The 24,828-nt window shown below is 43.2% G+C and overlaps 1 protein-coding gene across 1 annotated transcript in view; it reads right to left on the bottom strand.

Annotated features, from left to right (window-relative positions):
- The window catches only part of BPIFC (BPI fold containing family C), a 65,487-nt gene that overhangs the window by 19,226 nt on the left and 21,433 nt on the right, over positions 1-24,828 (bottom strand). Inside the window, exons 5-13 of the mRNA XM_049884278.1 lie at positions 23,117-23,245; positions 21,845-22,000; positions 21,632-21,695; positions 18,323-18,383; positions 13,616-13,707; positions 12,212-12,388; positions 9,833-9,886; positions 8,802-8,972; positions 7,004-7,071 (exon numbers count right to left, since the gene is read on the bottom strand). Of these exons, the coding sequence (XP_049740235.1) occupies positions 7,004-7,071; positions 8,802-8,972; positions 9,833-9,886; positions 12,212-12,388; positions 13,616-13,707; positions 18,323-18,383; positions 21,632-21,695; positions 21,845-22,000; positions 23,117-23,245 (972 nt within the window). The remainder of the gene's footprint in view (positions 1-7,003; positions 7,072-8,801; positions 8,973-9,832; positions 9,887-12,211; positions 12,389-13,615; positions 13,708-18,322; positions 18,384-21,631; positions 21,696-21,844; positions 22,001-23,116; positions 23,246-24,828) is intronic.

A 24,828-nucleotide genomic window follows, 5' to 3' on the forward strand; every position in this document is an offset into this window, starting at 1 on the left:
TCATCTACCCAAACATCAACCCTATGGAGAAGTACTCTGTTTTGCTGATGAGGAAATTGAAACTTAGAGGGGTTAAGTAAGTTGCTCAAGGACACACGGGTAGCAAATGGCTGAGGGAGAATTCAAACCTAGATGTGCCAGACTTCAGAGCCTGTCCTTTTTAGATTTACCCAAAGAGGCCAAGTTTATTATTAAGACTTCTAGTTTTGCTTTCTTTATCTTTTCCTCCACTCTGTTCCTTAAGACAATGAGAAAAGGGCTGTGTGCTTTTTCTATTTCAAGACACCCATTGCTGGTGTCTTTTCTCTTTTCTATCAAGACTTCGGAAACACTGGTGGCATAGTGGTTAAGAGCTACAGCTGCTAACTAAAAAGGGTCGCTGTGAGTCAGAATTGACTGGACAGCAATGGGTTTTGGTATCAAGACTTAATACACACACACACACACTTATTGTAGTCAAAATATATATGGGACAACGTTTGCCAATTCAACATTTTTTACATGTACAATTCAGTGACATTGGTTACATTAATCATGCTACACGATCATCACCCATATCCATTGCCAAATTTCCTGTCACCATTAACAGATACTCACCACTTCCTAAACAATGACTCCCCCCTTTCCCTGCTCCCAAACCCTGGCCTCTATACATTTGCCTATCCTAGGTATTTCATATAAGTGGGGTCATACAGTATTTGTCCTTTTGTGAGTGACTTTCTTCTCTCAGTGTGATGTTTTCAAGGGTCATCCATGTCATAGGATGTGTCAGGACTTCATTTCTCTTTATGGCTGAGTAATAATCCATTGTATGTATGTACCACATTTTATTTATCCATTCATCTGTTGTTGGACATTTAGATTGTTTCCACCTTTTGGCTATTGTGAAAAGTGCTGCAATGAATATTGGAGAACAAGTGTCTGTTTGAGTCATGGAAGATTCAATCTTGAGAAAGGACGTGCTGCCAGTCAGCTTGAATTTAGCACGGCTCCATGCTCGTCAGTTTCTTCTTCGAGGCCAGGCTACTTGATGTCTATGTCTCAGGTCTAAGTCTTATTTTCTAGGTCTTAACCCTTCACTATATCAAAAGGTGGCATAACGAAATGAGGAGACACTCATGGCTTTGGAAACAGACTCACCAAGGTTCGAATTCTGGTGCCATCGTTCAATAGCTCTGTGGCTTTGAGTAAGTTATTTTACATCTATAAACCACAGGGATAATGGTACCTACCTCCAGGATTGTTAAGTACTGAGCCAAATCCTGGGGATATGGCATTATAATATTTAAAAGAAAGTAATATATGGAAAGTGCTTGGCACAAGACCTGGTAGAGAGTACAGGCTCAATAATAACCAGTTTCCAGTTACAGTCAAGTTGATTCCAACTCATGGCAACCCCATGTGTGTCAGAGTAGACTGTGCTCCATAGGGTTTTCAATGGCTGTGTTTTTTTTTTTAATTGTGCTTTAAGTGAAAGTTTACAGTTAAGTTAGTTTCTCATATAAAAATTTATACACACATTGTTATGTGACCCTAGTTGCTCTCCCTATAATGTGACAGCACACTCCTCCTTTCTACCCTGGATTTCCTGGGTCCATTCAACCAGCTCCTGTCCCTTTTTGCTTTTCATCTCATCTCTGGACAGGAGCTGCCCATTTCGTCTCACGTATCTATTTGAGCTAAGAAGCACTCTCTTCAGGAGTATCATTTTATGCCTTATAGTCCAGTCCAATCTTTGTCTGAAGAGTTGGTTTTGGGAATGATTTCAGTTCTGGGCTAACAGAGAGCCTGGGGGCCATGTCTTCTGAGGTCCCTCCAGTCTCAGTCAGACAATTAAGTCTGGTCTTTTTACTGCAGTTTGAATTCTGCACCCCACTGCTCTCCTGCTCCATCAGGGATTCTCTGTTGTGTTCCCTGTCAGGGCAGTCATTGGTGGTAGCTGGGCACCATCTAGTTGTTCTTCTCTCAGGCTGATGAAGACTCTGGCTTAGGTGGTCTTTTCTGTCTCTTGGAAACAGCTGGTTTTTAAGAAGTAGATCACCAGGCCTTCCTTCTGAAGTGCCTCTGGGTGAATTCAAACTTCTGGCCTTTGGATAATAGCTGAGCATGTTTTAACTGTTTGCACCACTCAGGGACTCCAAAGCTAATAATAAAGAGTAGTAATAATTGTAGAACAAAAGGCTATTGCTCTCATAGGCATCGCTGGGTAGGTGACAGAGGAATGAGGTGTCTTCTGAATGTGGGGACTCTTGAAATGACCCCCTCCTTTTTCGGGCTGAGGCCATTCCTGACTTTCAAATAATAGTAATAGCAAACCATTCATTGAACACTTAACATAAACTTTACATATACTAATTCACATATTCTTCACAACGACCCCCTGAAGTAGGTTTTGTTAAATCTTTATCTTATAGGTGAGGAAATGGAGGCCCAGAGAAGTTAAGTAACTTGCCTAAGTTAAGACCCCATGGGGAACAAATGGCAGACCTGGGATCTGAACCCAGCTAGTCTGACTCTATCACCCCTCTCACCCCACTGCACTGAACTGCCTCTGAGTCTGGCCTCTCATTTCTATGGAGGCAGCCCTGAGCAGCCCCAGGAAGAGATGTATTCAGGTAGAATGAAAAGGCCGTGGGTTCTAAGAGTCCATTTCAGAGACCCAGAGCCCCTATGTCTCCACTTCCTTTCAGGGACGTTCCATTGCTCCCCACCCACTTTATACCCTTTCCTCCTGTGTCTCTGTGACATCACCTGAGACAAGACCAGCTCATCCTGAAATGCAGCTCCTGGGGAGCCGAGCACTTGAAGAGCTGGCTGGGGCAGCTGGCTAGGACAGCCTGTGTGGGCGAGAGGGCTGCTGCTCTTGCTGCCAAGGCCTGAGGCCTCTGCTTGGCACAGCCTCTGTGGCTCCTTCGCACACTCTTGACTCTTGATTTGGCCGCTTTAGGCCTGGGTGACACACGGACCACTGCCTTGCTCCCAGTCGGATCACTGCCTGAGTTTTGTAGTATAGTACCTAGTGCAGGAGACACCCTCAGACTCAGGGACCTGTGCTCAGAAGGGCCCCGTGCCCCATTAAATGCTCTGCTGTTGCCATCTTGAAATTCTTAATATCTGAGCAAGGGGCCTGCCTTTTGACTTTGCTAATTACGTAGCTGGTTGTGCTCAGGCTCCACTCAGGCACTGGGGGCACAGGGAGCCTCCCCAGCACACAGATCTAAAGGAGACCAATGGGAGCGGGGAGCCAGCAGAAGGGCAGGCGTCCTAGTTCAGGGTTAGTGCTCGCCAGGTTAGTGCTCAGCATGCTTGTGGACAGCAGGAAACTGGAGAACGGATTCACACATTCCTTAGGATGGTGTGAATTTAGCAGATTAAAATCAGTTTTTTTCAGTTACTCTCACATAATACCCACTGAATGTGCCGTTTCTTACTAGCAGGAACATTAGCGATGAGGGTCAAGGTGAGCCTGGTCTCTCTGCTCCCTGCCTGAGGTCACTGGTGCTTTGCTGGTAGTGTTCTTGCCCTCCACGCGGGAGACCCGGGTTCCATTTCGATCAATACACTTCATGCTCCGCTGCCACTTGTCTGTCAGTGGAGGCTTGTGTCTTGCTATGATGCTGAACAGCTTCCGGTGGAGCTTCTAGGCTATGATGGGCTGGGAAGGAAGGCCTGGCGGTTTACTTCTGAACATCAGCCAGTGGAAAACCCATGGGTCACAGCCGTCCGATCACAACTGATCATGGGGATAGTGGTGCAGGACCTGGGAGCATGTCGTTTTGTTGTGCGTGGGGTCTCCATGAGTCAGGACCGAGTTGACAGCAGCCAACATCAAAGACCTGTCTGATACAGTCCTGAAATCCTGTCATTATGAAACCCTTTCCTTGGATCTTGCCAGTTAATCAGATATCTGTTCAAATCCAGACGTAGCTCCTCTAGAAGCTTGCTGCCTCAGTTGTCAGCCCGTCCCCACTCTGTCCCCATCACTCTAGATTTCCGGCCTTTCCTTGCCGACTGACCCTTTCTCCCCAGCATCCAAACAGGCTGAGGTCTCCCTGTACTCACAGTCCTGGTGCTCAGGCAAACTGCAATCTAAATTCTCTCCTTCCTCTCCTGTGCTACCTCCAATGGCGCCAGTTCCTTGCCCCTCATGCTCCTGCTCTCTGGCGTCCATCCTCTCAACTCCATTAGAACTGTGATCTCAAAGATCATCCGTCAATGGTCCACACTTTTGTGAGCTTTGATCTCCTGGGGCCATACACAATTTAGGGCCACATTATGACTTTGATGGCTTGAGACACTTTTGCCTTTGGAGGCCCTTCCCCTATAAAAAATACTGAGAATGGTATTTTATGATTATAAAGGAGTCTCTGGGTTGTGCAAATGGTTAACATGTGCAGCTGCTAACTGAAAGGTTGGAGGTTTGAGTCCACCCACAGGCACCTCTGAAAAAAGGCCTGGCCATCTACTTTGGAAAAATTGGCCATTGAAAATCTTACGGAGCACAGTTTTACTCTGACATACATGACGTCACTATGAGTCAGGCTTGAATTGATGGCAACTCGTTACTGGTATAAAGAGTCTGGATTGTATTGATTTTTTTTTCCCTTATTTTAAAAGATATTAAAACTTTTTCATGGGTTCTTAAAGTATCGTGGGCCCTAGGCTCTGAGCCCACTGAGCCTAATGGAGAAGTTGGCCCTGCTTTGAAGGGCTGGGTAAAGTTGAGTAATGCTTTCTTGAAGCTTTTTCTCTCTGGAAAACCTTTTTTTGATTTTGTTCCTCTTACTGGTAAAAGAATATATTTACAAAGAACATTTTAAAGAATTAAAAAAAAAACCCACTGTATACTAACACAACTCTTTTTGTTTGTGCGATTCAATTCCTTGTCCAGCTGCAACTATTTTCCACAGCTGACCACTGTCATGTTCATGCAGTTTTGTATTCTGCTTTTTCCATTTAACATAGTTTCATTGGAAACATTCCTAAGTTTCTGTAAAAGTCTTCATAACCATCACACTGACTTGTAGCGTTAGAATAACTTTTTCCTCCTGTCAGTTTCCTGTTCAGACTCTGCTTTCTTTGTTTTATTGCTTCCTCTTCTTCTTTTTTAAATAATATTTTATTGTATTTTAGGTGAAAGCTTACACAGCAAATTAGGTTCCCCTTTAACAATTTTTATACAAACTGTTCTGAGCCGTTGGTTACAGTTTTTATAATGTGTCAGCATTTTCATTATTCCCATTCTGTTCTGTTTCCATTGATCCAGCCTCCCTTCCCCACCCTGCGTTCTCACCTTTGCTTTTGGGTAAATGTTGGCCGTTTGGTCTCATATAGTTCATTGTTTAAGGGAGCACATGACTCATGGGTGATAGCGTGTTTATTTTATTATGTTGTTGTTAGGTGCCATCAAGTCGGTTCAGACTCATAGCAGCCCTATGCACAACAGAATGAAACACTGCCCAGTCCCGCGCCATCCTTACAATTGTTGCTATGCTTGAGCCCATTGTTGCAGCCACTGTGTCAATTCATCTCACCAAGTGTCTTCTTTTTCACTGACCTCTACTTATTTTATAATAGCATCTATTACCAGATGCTATAATAGATATTATTTTATAATAGTATCTATTATTTGGCTGAAAAATGCTTATAGAAATAGCTTCAATTTCACGTTCAAAGGTTATCTTAGGAAGATAGTCTCAGGGATTCCTCTAGTCGCTACTGTTCTACATTTTTTTTTCCCATTCTATTTGGAGCTTTCTATTGTGTCCCTGGTCAGAACAGTTGGTAGTTGTAGCAGGGCATCATCTAGTGCCTCTCTCAGGTTAGAAGAGGCTGTGGTTTGTGTGGGCTATTAATCCTGTGGATTAGTTTCTTCTTTGAGCCTTTGATTTCCTTCGTTTTCTTTTGTAAGAAAGACCACTGGAAGCATCTGACTGACTCCGCCATCTTGGCCCTCCCCTCATTCTCTTTTGATCCTTGAGAGTAGAGACCAATAGTCGTATTTTAGATGGTTGCTTTCCAGCTTTTAAGACCCTAGACTCTACTTAGCAAATTAGGATGTAGAACATTATCTTGTGAGCTATGTTTTGACAGTTGAATAAGCTGTCTCCCAAGACTCTGGTCTCAAGCCCTTAAACCCAATAAACCAAACACACAAGTTATTTGGATATGTCTAGGAAGCCTCTGTAACTGTCCCTCTATGTGGTTTGTTATGTGTGTGGATATATGTTAGTGATGTCTCTTTTTCTTTTGCTAGATTGAGTCTGGTCCATCTGATCTTTCTGTATATTCTCTCCCCAGAGTCATGGCTTCAACTGTCAGCTTTATAGGGCTGTGGAAAATGGGCCTTGAAGATGGTTCTTCTGAATGGCAATTAATGTTCAGGAATTTGTTGTATTTGACCTGCTCGAATCCTTTCCCACCGAAGGGCTTACATTTGGGAGCCATTGAGGCCATGGGGCAGGGTCTTGTTAAACTCTGTGTTCTAGTAATGGGACCAGGGTATCAGAGACTGAAGCCTCCTTAGAGATGATCCATTCCAACTGCATTATTTTACAGGTAAGAAACTGAGGCTCGAGGTGGTTAACAGACTTGATCATGGTTACAGCCAGTGAGCAGGGACTTGAAATTTGGGTCCTTTGATTCTAAAGCTTTATACTCTTTCCTCAACAGCATGCTTTCTGAATTTGTTAAAGAAGAACTTTAGTTTATATTGTTGCACCATTAGAATGCACATTTATCTTATACAGTTATATTTATAATTATTTTGTTCCCCATTTTATTTAAAAGTACGTTAATGGGAGAAGAAAATAAATACTCCACAACACAATCCTTAGCTAAGTTCACACTTTGAAATTATCTGGTCTACTACGGGAGTACTTCAGTGATTCACGTCCTAGACAATACTACTATCACTTATTTTCTTAAAGTTGGCTTTGTCTCCGGGGGCTTGTTGACTTACTTATTACTAAGGTTTCTAACAGTCAAAGTCAATTAATCTTACCTGTTCAGGGATAAGGAGCAGACCAGTCTTTGTCCCAAAATCACCAGGCCGACACTGGTACTAGCAACCTGCAGACAACAAAAGCGTTCACTACTAAGAGGAATGAATCTGTCCATTTTTGGCCACAAATTGGAGCCTTGGTGGTGCAGTGGTTAAGACCTCGTCAGCTAACCAAAAGGTTGGCAGTTCAAATCCACCAGCTGCTCCTTGGAAATTGGAATTGACTTGATGGCAATGGGTTTGGCTTGGTTTTATAGTGGAAACATCATATGCCCCACTTTCCTTCCCATTCTGAGAAATACTGGAAAGAAATAGCTCTAAAAATGCTGTCTTGCACATCTAGGTCAATTGGCATAATACAATCTATTAAGAAAACATTCTGCATCCCACTTTGGTGAGTGGTGTCTGGAGTCTTAAACGCTACCAAGCGGCCATCTAAGATGCATCAATTGGTCTCAATCCACCTGGAGCAAAAGAGAATGAACAACACCAAAGACACAAGGTAATTATGAGCCCAAGAGACAGAAAGGGCCACATAAATCAGAGACTACATCAGCCTGAGATCAGAAGAGCTAGGTGGTGCCTGGCTATAACCGATGACTGCCCTGACAGGGAACACAACAGAGAATCCCTGATGGAGCAGGAGAGCAGTAGGATGCAGACCTCAAGTTCTGGTAAAAAGACCAGACTTAATGGTCTGACTGAGACTAGAAGGACCTTGGAGGTCATGGTCCCCAGACCTTCTGACAGGGATTGGACTGGACTATAAGATAGAAAATGATACTTGGCTCAAGTAAGACACATGAGACTATGTGGGCAGCTCCTGTCTGGAGGGGTAATGAGAAGGCAGAGGGGTACAGGAGGTGGCTGAATGGACACGCAGAATAGGATGTGGAGAGAAGGAGTGTGCTGTCTCATTAGGAGGAGAGCAACTAGGAGTACATAGCAAGGTATATGTAAATTTTTATATGAGAGACTGACTTGATTTGTAAACTTTCACTTAAGGCACAATTTAAAAAAAAAGAAAAAAAAATGCTGTCTTGCAGGCAAGAAAACTAACTGAAGATTTTTGTTTGAGAATTTCCTTTAAATGATTTTTTCTTTATTCCTAATCTCTTTTTTCCATGTACTCTGTGTGTGTGTATGAGAGAGAGAAAGACATTTTGCTTAGATTCATCATATTAATATCCTTCTATCAAATTGCACTTGGCCTTCATTGGCTCAAATAAACTTGAGTTCCACCTTGGTTGACTCATTTCAAGCTATCAATGTAATGAGAGCAGTGGGAAGGGCATATAGGAAGGGGAGAAGGGTGAGAGAGATATTTTACAACATATGGGGGTGTGAGGGAGCCCTGGTGGCACAATAGTTAAATACTCAGCTGCTAATCAAAAGGTTTGTGGTTCGAACCCACCCAGCAGCTTTGACGGAGAAAGACCTGGCGATCTACTCCTGTAAAGCTTAAAAACCCACTGCCGTTGAGTCAAATTCTAACTCACAGTGACCGTACAGGAGAGAGTAGAACTGCCCCACCCCATAGGGTTACAGACTGGAAAAACCCTATTGGGTAGTTCTACTCTGTCACACGGAGTCGCTACGAGTCAAAATCAACTCAATGACACCTAACAACAACAACAACATGGGGGTAGGGGTATTGGCTTCCTATCCTCCATCCTCAAACTGCCCTTCTCACTTTTAACTCATGTATCATCCCCCACCCCTCCAAGCAGTTGGAAGCTGCTGGTCAGTCAATGGTCCAGGGCAGGAACAGATTGCCCTCTTAGCTCCACCTACTTACAAAGTCCATGGAAACGATGGTTTCAACAGTTGAGTTCTTGGGTTGGGTGAGCACCATGATGGAGGCAGGGATATCCAAGGTGAAATTACCCGGTTGTAAATTGATCACAGGAGGCTCTGTTGCCATGATCTGGACCATGAAGGGCTGGGACAAGATGTAGATCTCTGCAATCTGCCCATCCCGGGAAAGAAAACAAGAATCAGGAGCTGTGAGTTGATGGAGGAAGACATAAATTTGGGGTGACACTTGGTAACTAAATTTTACATCATGGAGAATAAGAACTATTACTTGGAGTTAGAATAGACAAAAAAGCTCTTTAATAATAATAATAATAACAATAATACACACAAACCCCCCAATAATAACAGCTGACATTTACTGAACATATACTGCATGCCAGGCACCACACCAGGCCTTTATGCCTTAGCTCACTTAATCTGCACAAACTCCCTGTGAGGCAGGTGCTCTCAGTATCTCTGTTTTGCAACAGAAGAAAGTGAGTCTTGGAGAGGTTAAGTAATTTTCTCAAGGTTCCAGGCACGAAAGTTGTAGAACTGGAATTCAGTCAGGTCTGTCTGACTCTCAAATCAAGATGCAGCACAAATATCTGTTGTCCTCGAAGGCAAAGCCTGTGCCTCTCGGTACATTATGTCCAAAACTTAGCTATGCTAAGGCATAATATGCAATGAAGGCAGAATATTAATAGCTGCTTTTTGGTTTTACCAAAGTCACGAAAGATGGAAACTAGTCCTTCACTTTCTGTTTAAACTAATTATTTCAAAAGTGGTAGAACCATGCAGGTAAAACAGATGATTTATTTTGTGAACTTTCAATGCCCTGGTGAGTAACTTGTACTGCTCAGTGAATAGTTATAGATATTTGATTAAAAGAAAAAAGAAAAAAAACTCTTAAGAATATAAAGATGGACTCATGCTTGGACCAAAAAGGGATATAAAGAACCTACAAGTCTTTTGGAAATACCTGTAATGAAACCAAATTTAGTACCAAGGAGTCAAACCCTTAGCACTCACCCGGGACAGCATGTTGCCAAAACCTTGGGAGTTTTGAACTAAATGATTGGAAATCTGGAAAAAAAGGATCATCATATTAGTGTAAGATTTTTTTACCTGACTTTGTTTTATAGTGAAAATGAAGTGTTCCCTATAATTTTATAAATTATGAAGCTGTTGTACCACAAAATGTTTAGTATTTGAAGGCAACCTATCATCCTATAGCACAACTATAGGACATCTGAGACCCAGAGAAGTAAAGTGACTTCTTCAAGGTCACATAGGAAGTTACTTCCTTTTCAGTAAGTGTCTGTTAACCTTGGGAACACTGTGTATCTCATATACGTATCATCCATGTATATAAACATTTTACAGTTATTAACAATAAGCCTTGTATTACTGTCCTCATTTTTAGATATTATTGAGGTACACGATGCTTAAGTAATTTACCTTCACAGATGAATGGGTTTCAACTGGGAAGTTAGAAGTGTCTAATCATCACCACTGCAAGGTAGCTGGTGCTACCACACTTAGAACGTTGAACATATGGTTTATAACTACTCGTATAAGTGAAACCAATAGAGCTGAGGTGTGATAGATCACTTTCGTGTGAGACCTTTCTAGCCACGGTCTTGTGACTTCCATCCAAGTGACGGGGCGGGACTGTCTGATAGGGCAATTGTAGCCCACCAAAGGGGTCGGTCAGTTTTGCCATCCCTCTGCGCTTGAAATTAGCCATACCAGAGGCAGGAAAGGAGGAGAACCCTACCACCACTAGGGAAGAATAGCCGGGAGCCAGAGCATTCTTTGGGCCTGGGATCCCTGTACTGAGAAGCTACTGGAACCAGGAGACTGAGAGAGCGAATGAGCTGTAACCCTGAAGATGCTGAGAAGTGGTGGCAGGAGAGACGTGGCAGGAGAGACCCGGCAGCAGAGGCCTGGCAGCAGGACAAGGGGCAGTGGAACTCCCAGCCCGGCCCAAGGAGAGAGAAAGCTGAGCGCTTTTGGGCAGAGCCCTAGGGCCAGGGAGAGACATGTCTGCTCAACTGGGAAGAGGCTGTCCTGATGGAAGAACTGTATCCTTGAGTGTTCCTGAGCCTGTATGGTCTGTGAGTTCTGTGTGGCTGTTGCAACGAATTATCAAACTCAGCAGATAAGTAGAGAGTGCTGTAGGAGGAACAGTGGGTGTCAGAGCTAGTAAAGATGGCAGAGAGAGAAGGTATGTCTGACTTCCACCGCATGGGAATCAGTCTTGGGCTATTGATCTTGATTCTCCTTCCCCCTCATGAAGTTAGAGGAGATCAGATGCCACCCCCAAGACTTTTTTACAAGAGTGAGAAGAATTATAAGGGATGTCAATAAATGTTGTTGGTTGACTGGTGGGAGAAAGCGTTCTCTTTATAAGAAGGAGGCACATGGCAAAGAGAAATCAGTGAGTGTCTGAACTAGTACTGGTCACTGTGGATAAATCAGTCGCAATTGCCAACAGAAGAGTTTTTTTTTTTAATGTGGTGTGAAAATGTATATATATATATATATATATATACATACAAAACAGAATATTTGCCAATTCAACAATTTTTCCATGTATAATTCAGGGACATTGATTATGTTCATCATGTTGTACAACCATCACCACCATCTGTTTCCAAATTATTCCACCACCATTAACAGAAGCTCAGTGCCCCTTACGCAATGACACCCCTTTCCTTCTCCTCCCAGCCCTGGCAACTACCAATAAGCTTTGGTCTCTATACATTTGCCCTTTTCATATAGGTGGGATTATATAGTATTTGTCCTTTTATATCTGACTTATTTCACTCAGCATAATGTTTTCAAGGTTCATCCATGTGGCATGCATCAGGACTTCAGTTCTCTTTATGGCTGAGTAATGTCTTATTGTATGTATATACCACATTTTGTTTATCCAGTCATCAGGAGAAATCTTTATGTTGGCATAATGTAATGATAAGCGACACTTATTTAGCAAATTAGTCTTCATGCTTTACATGTATTTAAACCTCTTTAATGCCCGTATTAGCTCTATGAGTGTGGAACTATTATTATCTCCTTTTGCCAGATGAGGAAACTGGCACAGAGAAGGAAAATTTAATTGAAATTGCTCATGGTCACAGGTAGTAAGTGGCAGAGGGGGAATCTTGACATTCTTTAAGGTCAATCTAGAAAAGTCTCCAGGTATCACGAAAAAACCTGACATTAGCAGACCTGGAAACAACTCCTCAACTAATAACAATATTCACTTCATAATTCCTCAATTCACTGTCCGGCTAGGAATGTCAGTTCACAAACAGAAACCATGACCTGGAAGTCTTATGATGGGATACTTATAAAAAGGATAAATAACAGTGCCAATTGCCATCATCTGTTCACTCTACTCACCTCCTTTGTGGAGAGTGTGACATTGAAAGCCCCAGCTGTAAAGTGAGCAAAGGATGCAGATTTAAAGAAATAGTCGGAGATCCCAACGTACAGCATAGAGTCACTGCGTTCAGGAAGTGTAAATGGAACTGGTGAGAAGGGAGGGTCAGTAAGGTTTTCCAGTGGGTAGAATGTGCCCTGTGGGAAAACACAGAAAGAGCGATGTATCAGGTAAAACCTCAAATGTGCAGGATTAAAGAAGGTGGAGTCTCTCAAGTCAGAACAACGGAAATTCCAGAAACTTGGTAAAAACAACAACAACAAAAATAAACCAGTTCCCCGTGGAGTCAGTTCTGACTCATGATGACCCTGTGTGTTTCAGAGTAGAACTGTGCTCCATAGGGTTTTCAATGCCTGTGACCGTTTGGAAGTAGATCACTAGGTCTATCTTCTGAGGTACTTCTGGGTGGACTCGAACCTCCAAACTTTTGATTAGCAGCTGAGCGTGTTAACTGTTTGCAGGAATGGCCCAGGGATTCCAGATACTCAATAGGAATGAGAAAATGATCAGGTTTTCTGTCTTCTTCACCAGTTACTATGTTTAAAAGCTTTGATGACTTCTTGAGCATATTTGAGCATGTCTGTCTACCCTGGGGTATAGCCCAGTGGGAAAATCTTTGTCGGTACATTTCTCTGAGAAAGGAAAGTAGGGGCATTTATCTGGAAAGGACCAGTTCTGAAAAGCTCCTACGGTGCCATGTAGAGATGTCAAACTCTTGACCTTCAAAACCTGTGACTGCTGAGCACTTGAGGAGTCAGAAACTCAGAAGGACCCAGGACTCCAAATGGTTTAAAGCTTTTTTGTGGTGTTCCTAACTCTGTTTTCATTAGTCTTGGGTGTTATTGCAAAATGTTGTCTTGTGTAATATTTAGCTGATTTGAATGACTCTGAATGAGTGAAACATAATCCAACGTGCATTTTTAAAAGCAACATTAGCCTTGGGACTAAGACTAAACATAAACACAATTAATCACTTTGTCAGAATCAGCAAACACATTTTCATGTGCTAATGGCTCTGAGAGTTAAGAATAAAAGTATTAGTGTGTGTAATCTCTTTATGTATCAAGTTCTAATACATTCAGACTACGCTTCTCGCTGTTTTCTAGCCTTGAACTTATTCCTATATGCAAAGATATCCTGATCCTTCTTGTGAAGTAGGCAGACATATGTTGTGCCTTCCAAATAATGCTTTGCTGATCAAGAGAATGTTCCAGAGTCTTCAGAAAGAGCATAAACATGAAGGAATTACTTGAAAGGAAACAAAATTATTTGAAGAGCATGTGTGTTTATTTCCTTATTTCCTTTTGTACATATTGGTCCCCAAATACTGACTATTGACAATCAGGATGAGATGATAAAGTTACCTTCAAATTCAGGTCCATGTAATTCTCAGTAATTTCTGGAGAATTGATCAGGGAATAATCCAGCAGAGTATGGTTGTTGATCTTGGTTAGAACTAAACAACCAAGGGAAAAAGGTAGTCTAAATTCAGTAAAAGCATAGTATAGTATTAATATATAAATAAGGTCTATCCATGGTAATGTAATTTTTAATCCTGTATTTAAAATAACAATTCTCCCCTCCATAAGTACTTTTGGAAAACCCAGGAAAAGCAGGTAAGTCAAAAGAGAGTGAAAATCCTTCATAATCACGTTACTCTGAGAAGCATCAGTAAAACTTTGGAGTATTCTCCTAGACATGTGTGCAGGTGTGTGCACACACTCAACATATACTGTTCTTAAAAAAAAAAAATCAGCACAAAGTCCCTTATCAATACCAAGCCATATATATTGAGCTGGTGTAATAAGAAACTTTCAACCTTTCAAGCTCTATGTTATAGATGTAGCTAGAACTTTTTTTTTTTTTTACAATGAGTATGCCTTACTGTTTTAATTAGAAATACTTTTAAAAAGGAGATATTGTACGTGTGTGTGTGTGAGACAGAGTATAATCCACTAAATTGGAGAGGCCAAGAAAATTCCCATGCATATAGTGCTACTAATTTGAGAATTTTTTAGTATCATTTTTAGTGCAGAGCAGAAGGGGACCAGGGAATAGTGGTAGAGTTCTCCAAAACAAAACAACAAAACGAAAGGTTGCCATTGAGTTGATTCCAACTTATGGTGACCCCATGTGTGTCCCTGAATAGTGCAAATGGTTAATGCACTTGGCTGCTAATCAAAAGGTTGGAGGTTCAAGTCCATCTAGAGGCCCATTGGAAGAAAGGCCTGGCAATTTGCTTCTGAAAAATCAGCCATCGAAAGCCCTATGGAGTACAGTTCTACTCTGACACATGTGGCGTCACCAGGAGTTGGAATCGACTCCCCGGCAAGGGATTTTAGAGTTCTCAGGAAGCATGAATCTCAGGGTCTGAAACAGGTTGTATGTGGGGTGGTGCAGTGCTTGGGTTTCCAACTTGGCCGGGGGAGAGTTGCTTTCCTGATCACCACCACGTCTTCTGCGATAAGAAGACTTCTTCCCTGTTCTAAAGAAAGGTACCTGAGTATCGCATTTTCTTTTCTTGTATGTCATGTTTGGTTTTTGCTATTTGATCGAGAGGAGAAGCAAGAAGAAGTGAAGAGATTTGCTAAGGTACGGGAGTAACTGGTGGCACAGTGGTTAAAGTGATCAAGTGCTAACCTAAAGGTCGGCGGTTTGAAACCACCAGCAGCTCCACGGGAGAAAGACGTGGCAGTTGGCTTCTGTAGAGACTTACAGCCTCGGAAATCCTACGGGGTTGCTATGAATCAGAATCAACTCATGGCTGCGGGTTTGGTTCTTTTTTAGTTTGATTTATGTCACTATAGTTTTAAAACTGCTTTCAAATCTCAACCTCAATGGACCCCCATTGTCACTCTATGGGGGAAGCAGGACAGCAGCCCTTTCACAGGCAAGGAGACTGACATACCCAGAGGTAAAGAAATTTGCCCAATATGAACCATTGTTGTTAGGTGCTGTTGAGTCAATTCTGACTCATAGTGACCCCATATGACAGGGTAGACCTGCCCCATAGGGTTTTCTAGGTTGTAATCTTTACAGAAGCAGATAGTCAAGTCTTTCTCCTGTGGAGCTGCTGGGTGGTTTGATCTGCCAATCTTTTGGTTAGTGGCCGAGTGCTTAACTATTTGCGCAACTAGGGCTCCTCCAAGGCAAACTAGGACATGGGAATCCCTGTCTAGTTCTTTCCGCACTATATCTTCTTTCTGTTTCCCTCCCTTCGCAATCCATTCATTTTCTTTCATCCATCTGCATTCACTCATCAGTGTTTCCCTCCATCCATCAGTCCAATATTTATTGAACTGGTAGGTCCCTAGATGGCACAAATAGTTTGTGCTCGACTGCTAATTTAAAGGTTGGCAGTTTGAACCAGGGCTTTGAACTGGTTGGATCCTCTTCGAACCCCTGTTAAAAACTTGCATTTCTAACAAGCTCCTTGTGAGAATTCGCATTTCCACCCCAGATATACTGAGTCAGAATCTACATTTTAACAAGATCTCCAGGAGATTCTTATGTATAACCTCCTGGGAACTTGTTAGAAATGCAAATCCTCAGCAGGGGTTCGAACCAGAAGGAACCAATTCTAAGCCCTCGTTGCAACACACCCAATAGCATAGTGGAAGAAAAGGCCTGGCGATCTGCTCTGTTTCTGTTAAGAATATAGCCAAAAAAATGCTATGGGGGAAGTTCTGCTCCACAATGCATGGGGTCATCCTGAGTCAGAACTGACTCCATGACAACTGTCAAGAACAAGAGTATGGGCTAGGCACTATGCCTGGGCCTGAAAACATGGATGAGTTGGACCAAGTTCCTGCCCTCAAGGAACTCGTAGTCTGATGGAAGAGACAGAACATATAAGTTGGACATTATAATACAGTGTGGTAAGTGCAGATCTAAAACTGATTTCCTGATAGTTCTACAACAAATCCATTTTTCTTAGTCTTCACCATCTCAGTAAATGCTAATTCCACTCTTCCAATTTTACAGTTGCTCAGGGTAAAAACCTGGCATCATCCCTGACTCCTCTTATGAGCTACATTCAATCTGTCAGAAAATACCACTATCTCTACCTTTATAGTATATCCAGAATCTGAATGTTTCTTATCACCTTCATCACTCCACCTAGGCCAGCTGCTATCATTGATCATTTGCATTGCTGCAGTAGTCTCCTAAGTGGCTCTACCCTTGCCTCCTTCTTCTATTAATAACACAGAAGCTATAGTGATCTTGTTGAAATATAAGTCAGATCATGCCAGCCCTTGCTCAGAACTCTCCAAAGGCTTCCCATCTGACTCAAACTGAGTAATAGCCAGTATTTGCAGTAAGTACAGACCTCTGAGGAAACCCTGATGGCATAGTGGTTAAGTACTACGGTTGCTAACCAAAAGGTCAGCAGTTCAAATCCACTAGGTGCTCCTTGGAAACTCTATGGGGCAGTTCTACTCTGTCCTACAGGGTCGCTGTGAGTCAGAATTGACTCAACAGCAATGGAATAGGTTTTTTTCAGAGCTCCGAAGATCTAACCACGCTCTTTCCGCATCCCCTCTCTGATCTCACCTCTGACTACTTCCTCCTCACTCCCTCTGCTCCCAATACTGGCCTCCTCCCACTTCCCAACGCACTTACCATGCCCCTGCTTCTGGGTCTATACACTGTGGGTTCCTCTACCTGGAAGGAACATTCTCCATGCAGATCTAGGAGAGGCTCACTCCCTACTTTCTTCAGGTCCTTACTCTAACATCACCTGCTCACTGGTGCCTTTTCTGGTCATGCTATCTAAAAAGAAAACCTCTCCCCAGTTCCTTCCTTACAATTATTTTTCTTCTTGGATATTACTCATTTATCTTTCTTGTTGACTGTCTCCTCCCATTAGTGCTTTGAGGGCAGGGATCTTTGTCTCCTAGGTTTATTGCTGAATCCCCAGACCTAGAACAAACTAAAAAAACCAAACCCGTTGCCATCAAGTCGATTTTGACTCATAGGACCTTATAGGACAGAGTAGAGCTGCCCCATAGGGTTTCCAAGGAAGGGCTGGTGGACTCCAACTGCCAGCTCTTAACCACACTGTTCCACCAGGACTCCAGACCCAGAACAGAGCCTGCCTATTATAGGTATGCAATACATCATTGGTGAATGCATAGAGGAAGAAGTGCAAAGAGAGAGATGCTTCCAAAGTATCATGGGAACATCAGGAGAAAGAGGTGGCTGTCTGCTCCTGTAAAGATTACTGCCTTGGAAACCCAATGGGGCAGTTCTACTCTGTCCTAGAGTGTCACTATGGGTCAGAATCCGTTCGACAGCAACGGCTTTTATCATGCGAACGTAGAGGAGGTGTGACTTTTTGGGGTGCAGGCTGTCAGGTAAGATTTCTTGGAAGAAATTATGGCTGAGCTGAATCTTAAAAGATAAAGAGGAGTGGACAGAACAAGAGAAAGGTGAAGGGTAGAGAGTGGAAGGACAGGGCTTACCACAGTACTGGCACAGAAATAGGCACTCATTTAACATCTGTGAAATCAATAAATGAGTGGAGGGGAGAGAAAGCTCTGCCAGGCAGAGAGAAAAGGCAGGAGATGTGGGGGGCAGGAGAAGCAGCTTGATTGCTGGAAAAGTGTGAGATGTAGCCCAGAGAGGAGCCAGAGCATGGTGAGTCTGTAGTCCATGCTAAAGCCTTTGGACTTGATCATGAAGACAGCAAGGAACCACTGAAGGGGATAGAGCAGGGGAATAACCTGGTCAGCTTGGCATTAATCATTCTGAAGAGGATGGATTTCGCGTCAGAGCTGGGATTAAAGCTCATGAGCATTTAATTCCCTGACTGGTATCTAGTCCCCAGGAGCCACCCTCTCCTGCAGCGGATGTGAAGTTGGACTTGCAGTTGGTCAGTAGCAGAAGAGAGCATGCCCCATACACAGAGCGTGTCCTCCCCAGGCACCCTCCTGAGGCACCACTTGGCAGAAGGTAAATAAAGCGTGATGAAGAGCTGGAGCTGTACTGCATTGAAAAGCAAACCTAGAGACCACAAATATCTGAAGGTGGGAAGAGAACCATGCAGAAGAGACACTTCTAAGACTCACCCTCCAGCATGCTGAGATTAGCACTTAGTGCTTCGACCTCATTGGTGATCATGGGACAGAGCTGGCCACAAATGAAAAAAAACAAAAACAAAAACCAGGTTATCATATTGTACTAGAAACTAGAAACCCCTATTTACGGCCCTAGACTCTGCAAACAAAGGCCATCTGTTTAGGAGACAATCTCCCTTTGGTCATCAAGACTTTCCCTTAAATTAGTTGATGCCTGTGGGCCTTAAATTACTTAAGCCGCACGTCACTGAATCTTCATAGCAACCCGGACTACACCCTGCTAGCCCGATAAATGTGCGAGCCCTTTGTTTTTCTCTCTGTGGCATGACAGGGCACGTGTCCCAGTCCATTCTACTGCTGTCACACCTGAGGAACCTGCTGCCCAACAAATGTGCCTTTCTCCTCTGCCAGGGGTGCAGCCCGTCTCCTGCCTCTTCGGGCAGTGGCCCCACACCCAGCCTGGAGTATTTAGATCAGGTGCCTTTCCTTTTCCCCTGGGCTGGTTTGAGAGCCATTGTGCATCTTCCCCCCCTTCAGAATCAGAAAATTAGCTTTTAACAGATTAAACTATATCTGTACAAGGGTGAATAAAGAGCTTGGGCGGTGCAAGCAGTTTGCAGTCAATTTTTAACCTAAAAGTTGGTGGTTTGAATCCACTAGCAGCTCCACGAAAGACAAGGCCTGGCAATCTGCTTCTGTAAAGATTACAGCCAAGAAAACCCCATTGAACAGTTCTATTTGGTAACACATGGGTCGCCATGAGTTGAGGCTGACTTGATGGCAGCTAACAACAGAAGGGTGCTAAACAAATAATGTACTCAGCTGCTAACAGAAAGGTTGGAGTTTCGAGTTCCACCCAGAGGGAACTTGGAAGAAAGGCCTGGCAATCTACTTCCAGGAAACCAGCCACTGAAAGCCCTATAGAGCTCAGTTCTACTCTGATGCCCAGTCTACTCTGATGGCTGTCCATGAGTCAGAGCTGACTTGACCGGCAACCGGTGTAGAGGGGTGAAGACCACCAACACTGATGTACCTGCTGTGTGCCAGGTGTGGTGCTAAGCATTCAGTGTAACGATTAGGAGCAGAGTCTGGCTGCCTAGGGCTGAATCCCTTGGCAAGTTACTTGTATTCTCTGTCCTCAGTTTTCCCATCTGTGACATGGGGATAATAATTCTAACTACCTAATTAGATTGTTAAGAGTGGAAATAGAGGTAATTCACGTGAAATTGCCCAGCTTATAGGAAGCAATCAGCAAATATTACCTATTGTTGTTTTAGCCTCATTTCATCCTCATTACAACCTTGAAAGGCAGGTACTGCTGTCTGCTACTTACAGATGGGAAAATGGGAAACTTAGATAAAGCAGTAGTACGCAGCTGTATAACTAGAAATTGAAATTTGATCTAGCGCAGCTAGACAGCTGTGGGCTGAGCCTTCTTTTCTACCTTCTAGAGGCCATTCTCATCAGTACAGTGGTGAATATCCCAGCCTGTCACGTGGGAGACCAGAGTTCGATTCCCTGATGGGGAGCCTGAGGTCAACTTCTTGGAGCCCTGGTGGCACAGTGGTTAAGTGTTGGGCTGCTAACCAAAAAGGTCGGCAGTTCGAATTCACTAGCTGCTCCTTGGTGACCCTATCGGGCAGCTCTACTCTGTCCTACAGGGTCACTATGAGTTGGAATTGACTTGACAGTAATTGTTTTTTTTTTTTTTTAATGACACAGAAAATTATAGAAGCAAAGCATCTATTCTCTCTAAGCAGTATATTTAGACTCCACGCAAACTTTACTGGCTATCTGTGTGTGTTGGATGCCACTGAGTTGACTCTGACTCATAGCGACCCCATGTGACAGAGTAGAACTGCCCCATAGATTGCCAGGTCTTTCTCCTGTGGAGCCACTGGGTGGGTTTGACCTGCTAACTTTTCAGAGCAACTGTCTGAGGCCATAGAACCATGCCTCCTTTCAAACAGAGGAATGATTTAGTGTGGGGTCCTTGAAGGTGACAGCACACTGTTTAATATGGCACTCTATAATACGCACATTTACAGCCCTCAGCACCTGCCAGGTAAGGAAGGAGAAAGACTGTGGGGAAAAGAGCAAGCTCTAGAGTCCCCTTACCAGCTGTGTAACTTCCTTGGACAGGTGCTTAGTATTTCTGCGTATTGATTTTCTTGCTGGGTTTCACGGAGCGTCTACTCCCTGCCAAGGACTAAGCTGAGCGCTTGGGAATTGGGAACAGCCAGACACCATCCTTGCCATCCAGGAACACCGAATCTCCCTCCTTTTCCAGTCCTCTTCATCCCTGTCCTTTTCTCCCCCAGAATGCAGGGAAAGGGTTCAGGGAAGGTATGGGCAGCATTGGGAAGAGGGCACACAGACAATTATGTCTTCTTCCCTGACTTCTAGAATTAGATACTTATAGCTTTGGAAGGCATCTGAATTTACATTGTTTCTGTTTGCTGGAAATATTCTTCCTTCTTCCCCACTCCTTATGTATGCAAACCCTACTTATGTTTCAAGGCTCAGCTCAAGTCCTGAATTCTCTAAAAAGTATCTCTCCATGAAACCTCCAGGCCCTATTTCTTTTTTGTTCGTTTGTTATTGAAACCATAACAAATATAGCACCATGTTTGCCAAGTCAACATTTTTCACATACACAATTTAGTGAGATTAATGACATCAGCCATGTTAGGCAACCATCACCAATATCCTTTGCCAAACTTTTTATCTTTATAAACAAAAACTTGACCCTTTCTAAACAATAATTTCTTCTGTTACCCTCCCTCTAGCCCCTGGTAACCACTGTTAAACTCAGGCCCTATTTCTGTAATTTTTTCCATTTCTGTGTTCAATCTAGTGATCATGTCACCAAGTACCAAATTGAAGTGCTTGTTCAGTCATTGTTTCACTAACCTGAGTTTGTTTCTCCAACATAGATGTTAAGTTTATTCTTTTATATCCCCATAAGACCCTATCCCAATGCTGGGCATGCTTAGGCAAATAATAGATAAGGTCTTGTTGATTGTGCACCACCCTACAGTGAGCAACTAAAGGGAAGGAATGTTGTTTTGTTCATCTCTGCTTCCCTTGTCCTACCACAATGTTTGCACATAGTGGGCACTTGAGAAACTAAGTTGCAAAGGATACTGTGTGTGAAAGAGCCTAGTATGGTGCCTGGAATGCAGTAGGCACTCAATAAAGATTTATTGACCAAGAATTGATTAAAGGATGACAGGACAGCTGCTGATGGCATTTTACGAATGGCATTTTATCGTGGTTGTCTAACCTCTAAAGACTTACCATTTCATTTAAGTTCTTTAAAATGGGTTTCTCCATGGGCTCAGCAAAGGGGTTATACAGGACACTAGGAAAAATAAACAAACAAACAAATAAATAAATAATTAAAGGCACTTACTCAGAGACCAAAATCTGCAGGTTATAAACCTCCCGCAAGGGACTGCCTGAGAATCCAGCCCCAGGCCAGCCACTGCCTGTCATGATTCTCTTCCTTACCTGAGTTCTCCAGAGAACGAGACATGGGCGTGGCTCACTTGAGCATGGCAGTCTTGGAGCTTCAGGGTTGGGTGACCAAAGTCATTTTGGGACAGGATGAGGATACCAGTGAAGAAGGCCCCAGAGAGAAACAGATCGGCTCCTCCTGCATCTTGGCTGTTCAGAGATAAAGTGCAAGGTTATCCCAGCCTGGGCAGGGGGTAGAGCTGGATCTTGGTTCTTCGATTACCCACAGGATCTATGCTTCTTGAGGGCAGGGACTTTGACACGGCCACCTCTGGATTCCTGGCACCTACCACAGGGTGTGGCTTAGAGTAAGTGCTGAAAGAGTATTTACTGGATAAGTAAAGTAATGAATATATGAATGAGGACAGCTCTAGGGACCCTGTGGTTACTCCATTCTGAGTGCTCTTGCCCTCGTGGTGGTTGAGCACATATTGAGCTGCATACATATACAATGTTTGCTTGGAGAGAGAAGGTCAGAAGTAAGGTTGGCAGCACCTTCCTTATTCAGGAGGGGCATAGTCCCTGGATGGGGAAAGTGACACTTAGATATGATCTGTGAACTCCTTAAGGGAATGGACTGTGTGTTGTTCATCCTCATGGCCTGACACAGAATAAGCACTTGATATGTGGTTGATGGCTCAGTGAATAATGAATGAATGCATTCATTTTCATATGTTGTTTATGGGCTGGGGGAAGGAGCCCCTGTGTGGCACAAACACTTAGGTGTTCAACTACAAGCTGAATGGTTGGCAGTTCAAACCTACTCAGAGGTGCCTTAGAAAACAGGCCTGGTGATCTGCTTCAGAAAGGTCACGGCCTTGAAAGCCCTATGAAGCACTTCTACACTGCACACGTGGGGTCACCATGAGTCAGAATCGACTCTACAGTAGCCAACAACCACCACACAGACGGGAAGTGTATTGAACGATGTGCTCAAGACCATTCAGCGATTCACTGCTGCATCTAAAATGCTGAGGCACACGTTCGTTGCTCTGACAGTCGGGGATGTCTAACTCTTTGAGAATCTTAAATGACATTTTGATCGATTGTTCTGCCTGTAGGGAAAAGATGCTTTTCAGAACCACCAGAGTGAGGATACTCTGGTTTAAATCTCTCCCGGAAAAAAAAAAAAAAAAAGCTCTTGAGAAGGATTGTTAATGACTGAGGGGAAGAACCCTAAAGTCAAAAACATTGGCAAGTTTTTAGATTTTCCATTTTTGCTCTATGTCTTCCCAGGACTTTAGCAGACTTCAAAGAAATACTCACAAAAGTGGAGACTTGACTTCCCAGTGTGTGCTGATGTTGGCTGTGCCATGATTGGTGAGCACTTTGATTCCCACTCCAGGCACAAAAGCTAATGAAGTATTTGGAAATGAAAAGGCCTTGATTTTTATGCTGTAAAACAAGAAACAAAACAGAGGAGTTAGTGCAACTCTTCTAGTACTTCTTTTGCTTTCTAAGTAAAGCAAAATTGGAAACATGGTTGTAGAACTCCTGATGGTCAACTGTGAATTCCTATAGAGGAAGGACCACTACCCATCTGTCAATTGGTTGCACTTTGGTGGCTTGCCTGTTGCTATCATGCTGGAAGCTACACCACTGGTATTTCAATACCAGCAGGCTCACTTGTGGTGGACAGGTTTCAGTGGAGCTTCCAGACTAAGACAGACTAGGAAGAAAGGCCTGGCTATCTATTCCAGAAAACTTTATGGATCACAACAGAACATTGTTTGATTTGCTTGCCTTGGGCATGTCACTGGGGGGATCAATCATTGGAGGAAGACGTCCTGTTTGGTGAAGTAGAGGGTCTGTGAGGTTGAGGGAGATGGATTGGCATAATAACCACAATGATGGACTTCAACACGCCAGTGATCATGACGATGTTGCAGGACCAGGCAGCGTTTCATTCTGTTGTACATAAGGTCGCCATGAGTCAGAGCTGACAGGATGGCAGCTATCCATCCATCCGTCTGTCCGTCCGTCCGTCCGTCCATCCATGCATCCACCCAATCTATCTCATCTGAAGTGCCAGTTCTATGCACCACCTTATAATTCCCCTTAAGCCTTTGGCAAGAAGCCCCTTGTGCCAAATTAAGGGAAGAAATGAACATATGTTGAAATAAATTCACGAATAATAAAATAATCTAATTCTTTATAGTCTCTTTAAAAACAAAAATGTACAACACTGGCACCATTATTTTTTTCCTTCAGCTGTTTCAGAGCTTCTTAGTGGAGATGATGTTAGTATTTTGGATGGGACGACTGTTTTTGTAGAGGACCATCATGCACCTTGCAGGTTTTTTGACATATATGCCAACTAAATGCCAGCAGTGCCACCTCCCAGTCATTGGGACAACCAAAAATGTGACCCCCTTCCTCTTTCCAAATGGCCTCTATGTGGGCAGCATCTCCCTTAGTTGAGAAACTTATTTTAGAGACTTAACTTCTCCTAGGATTCTCTAGATTGTTGAACAGGTAACTAGGAGGCCATAGGTTGCATGTAATCTCCATAGATAGATAGCCACATGCTTTATGATAACTTATTATTATGGACATCTGTTGAATGATTACTTCCTGCCAGGCACTGTGGTAAGCACTTTACATGCCTTACTTTACTTTAACCTGCACAACAACCCTCTAAGGTAGTTGCTGTTTTTTGTAATCTCCAGTTCAGAGATGAGAAGATAAGGAACTTGGCTGAGGTTACATATAAGCAGTAGAAACAGACTTGCAACCCTCCTCAATCAATCTCTAGACTGAGCTCTTAACCACCAGGCTGTGCTACTTCATGCGTTGGGCACTTGACATGGAGCCACGTTTGGTACTAGGTGTGCAACCTTGGACAAGGTACTTAAACTCTTTCAGTCAATCACTCAGAGAAAGTATTACTCACGGGTAGGTTGGGAAGATAAAATGAGATCATGTGTGTGTAAATACTATATAGGAGAAAAGCATTGTTATGAACCAAGATTAGGAAA

This window comes from Elephas maximus, chromosome 4 (genome assembly GCF_024166365.1).
Source record: "Elephas maximus indicus isolate mEleMax1 chromosome 4, mEleMax1 primary haplotype, whole genome shotgun sequence".
Lineage (NCBI taxonomy): Eukaryota > Metazoa > Chordata > Mammalia > Proboscidea > Elephantidae > Elephas > Elephas maximus.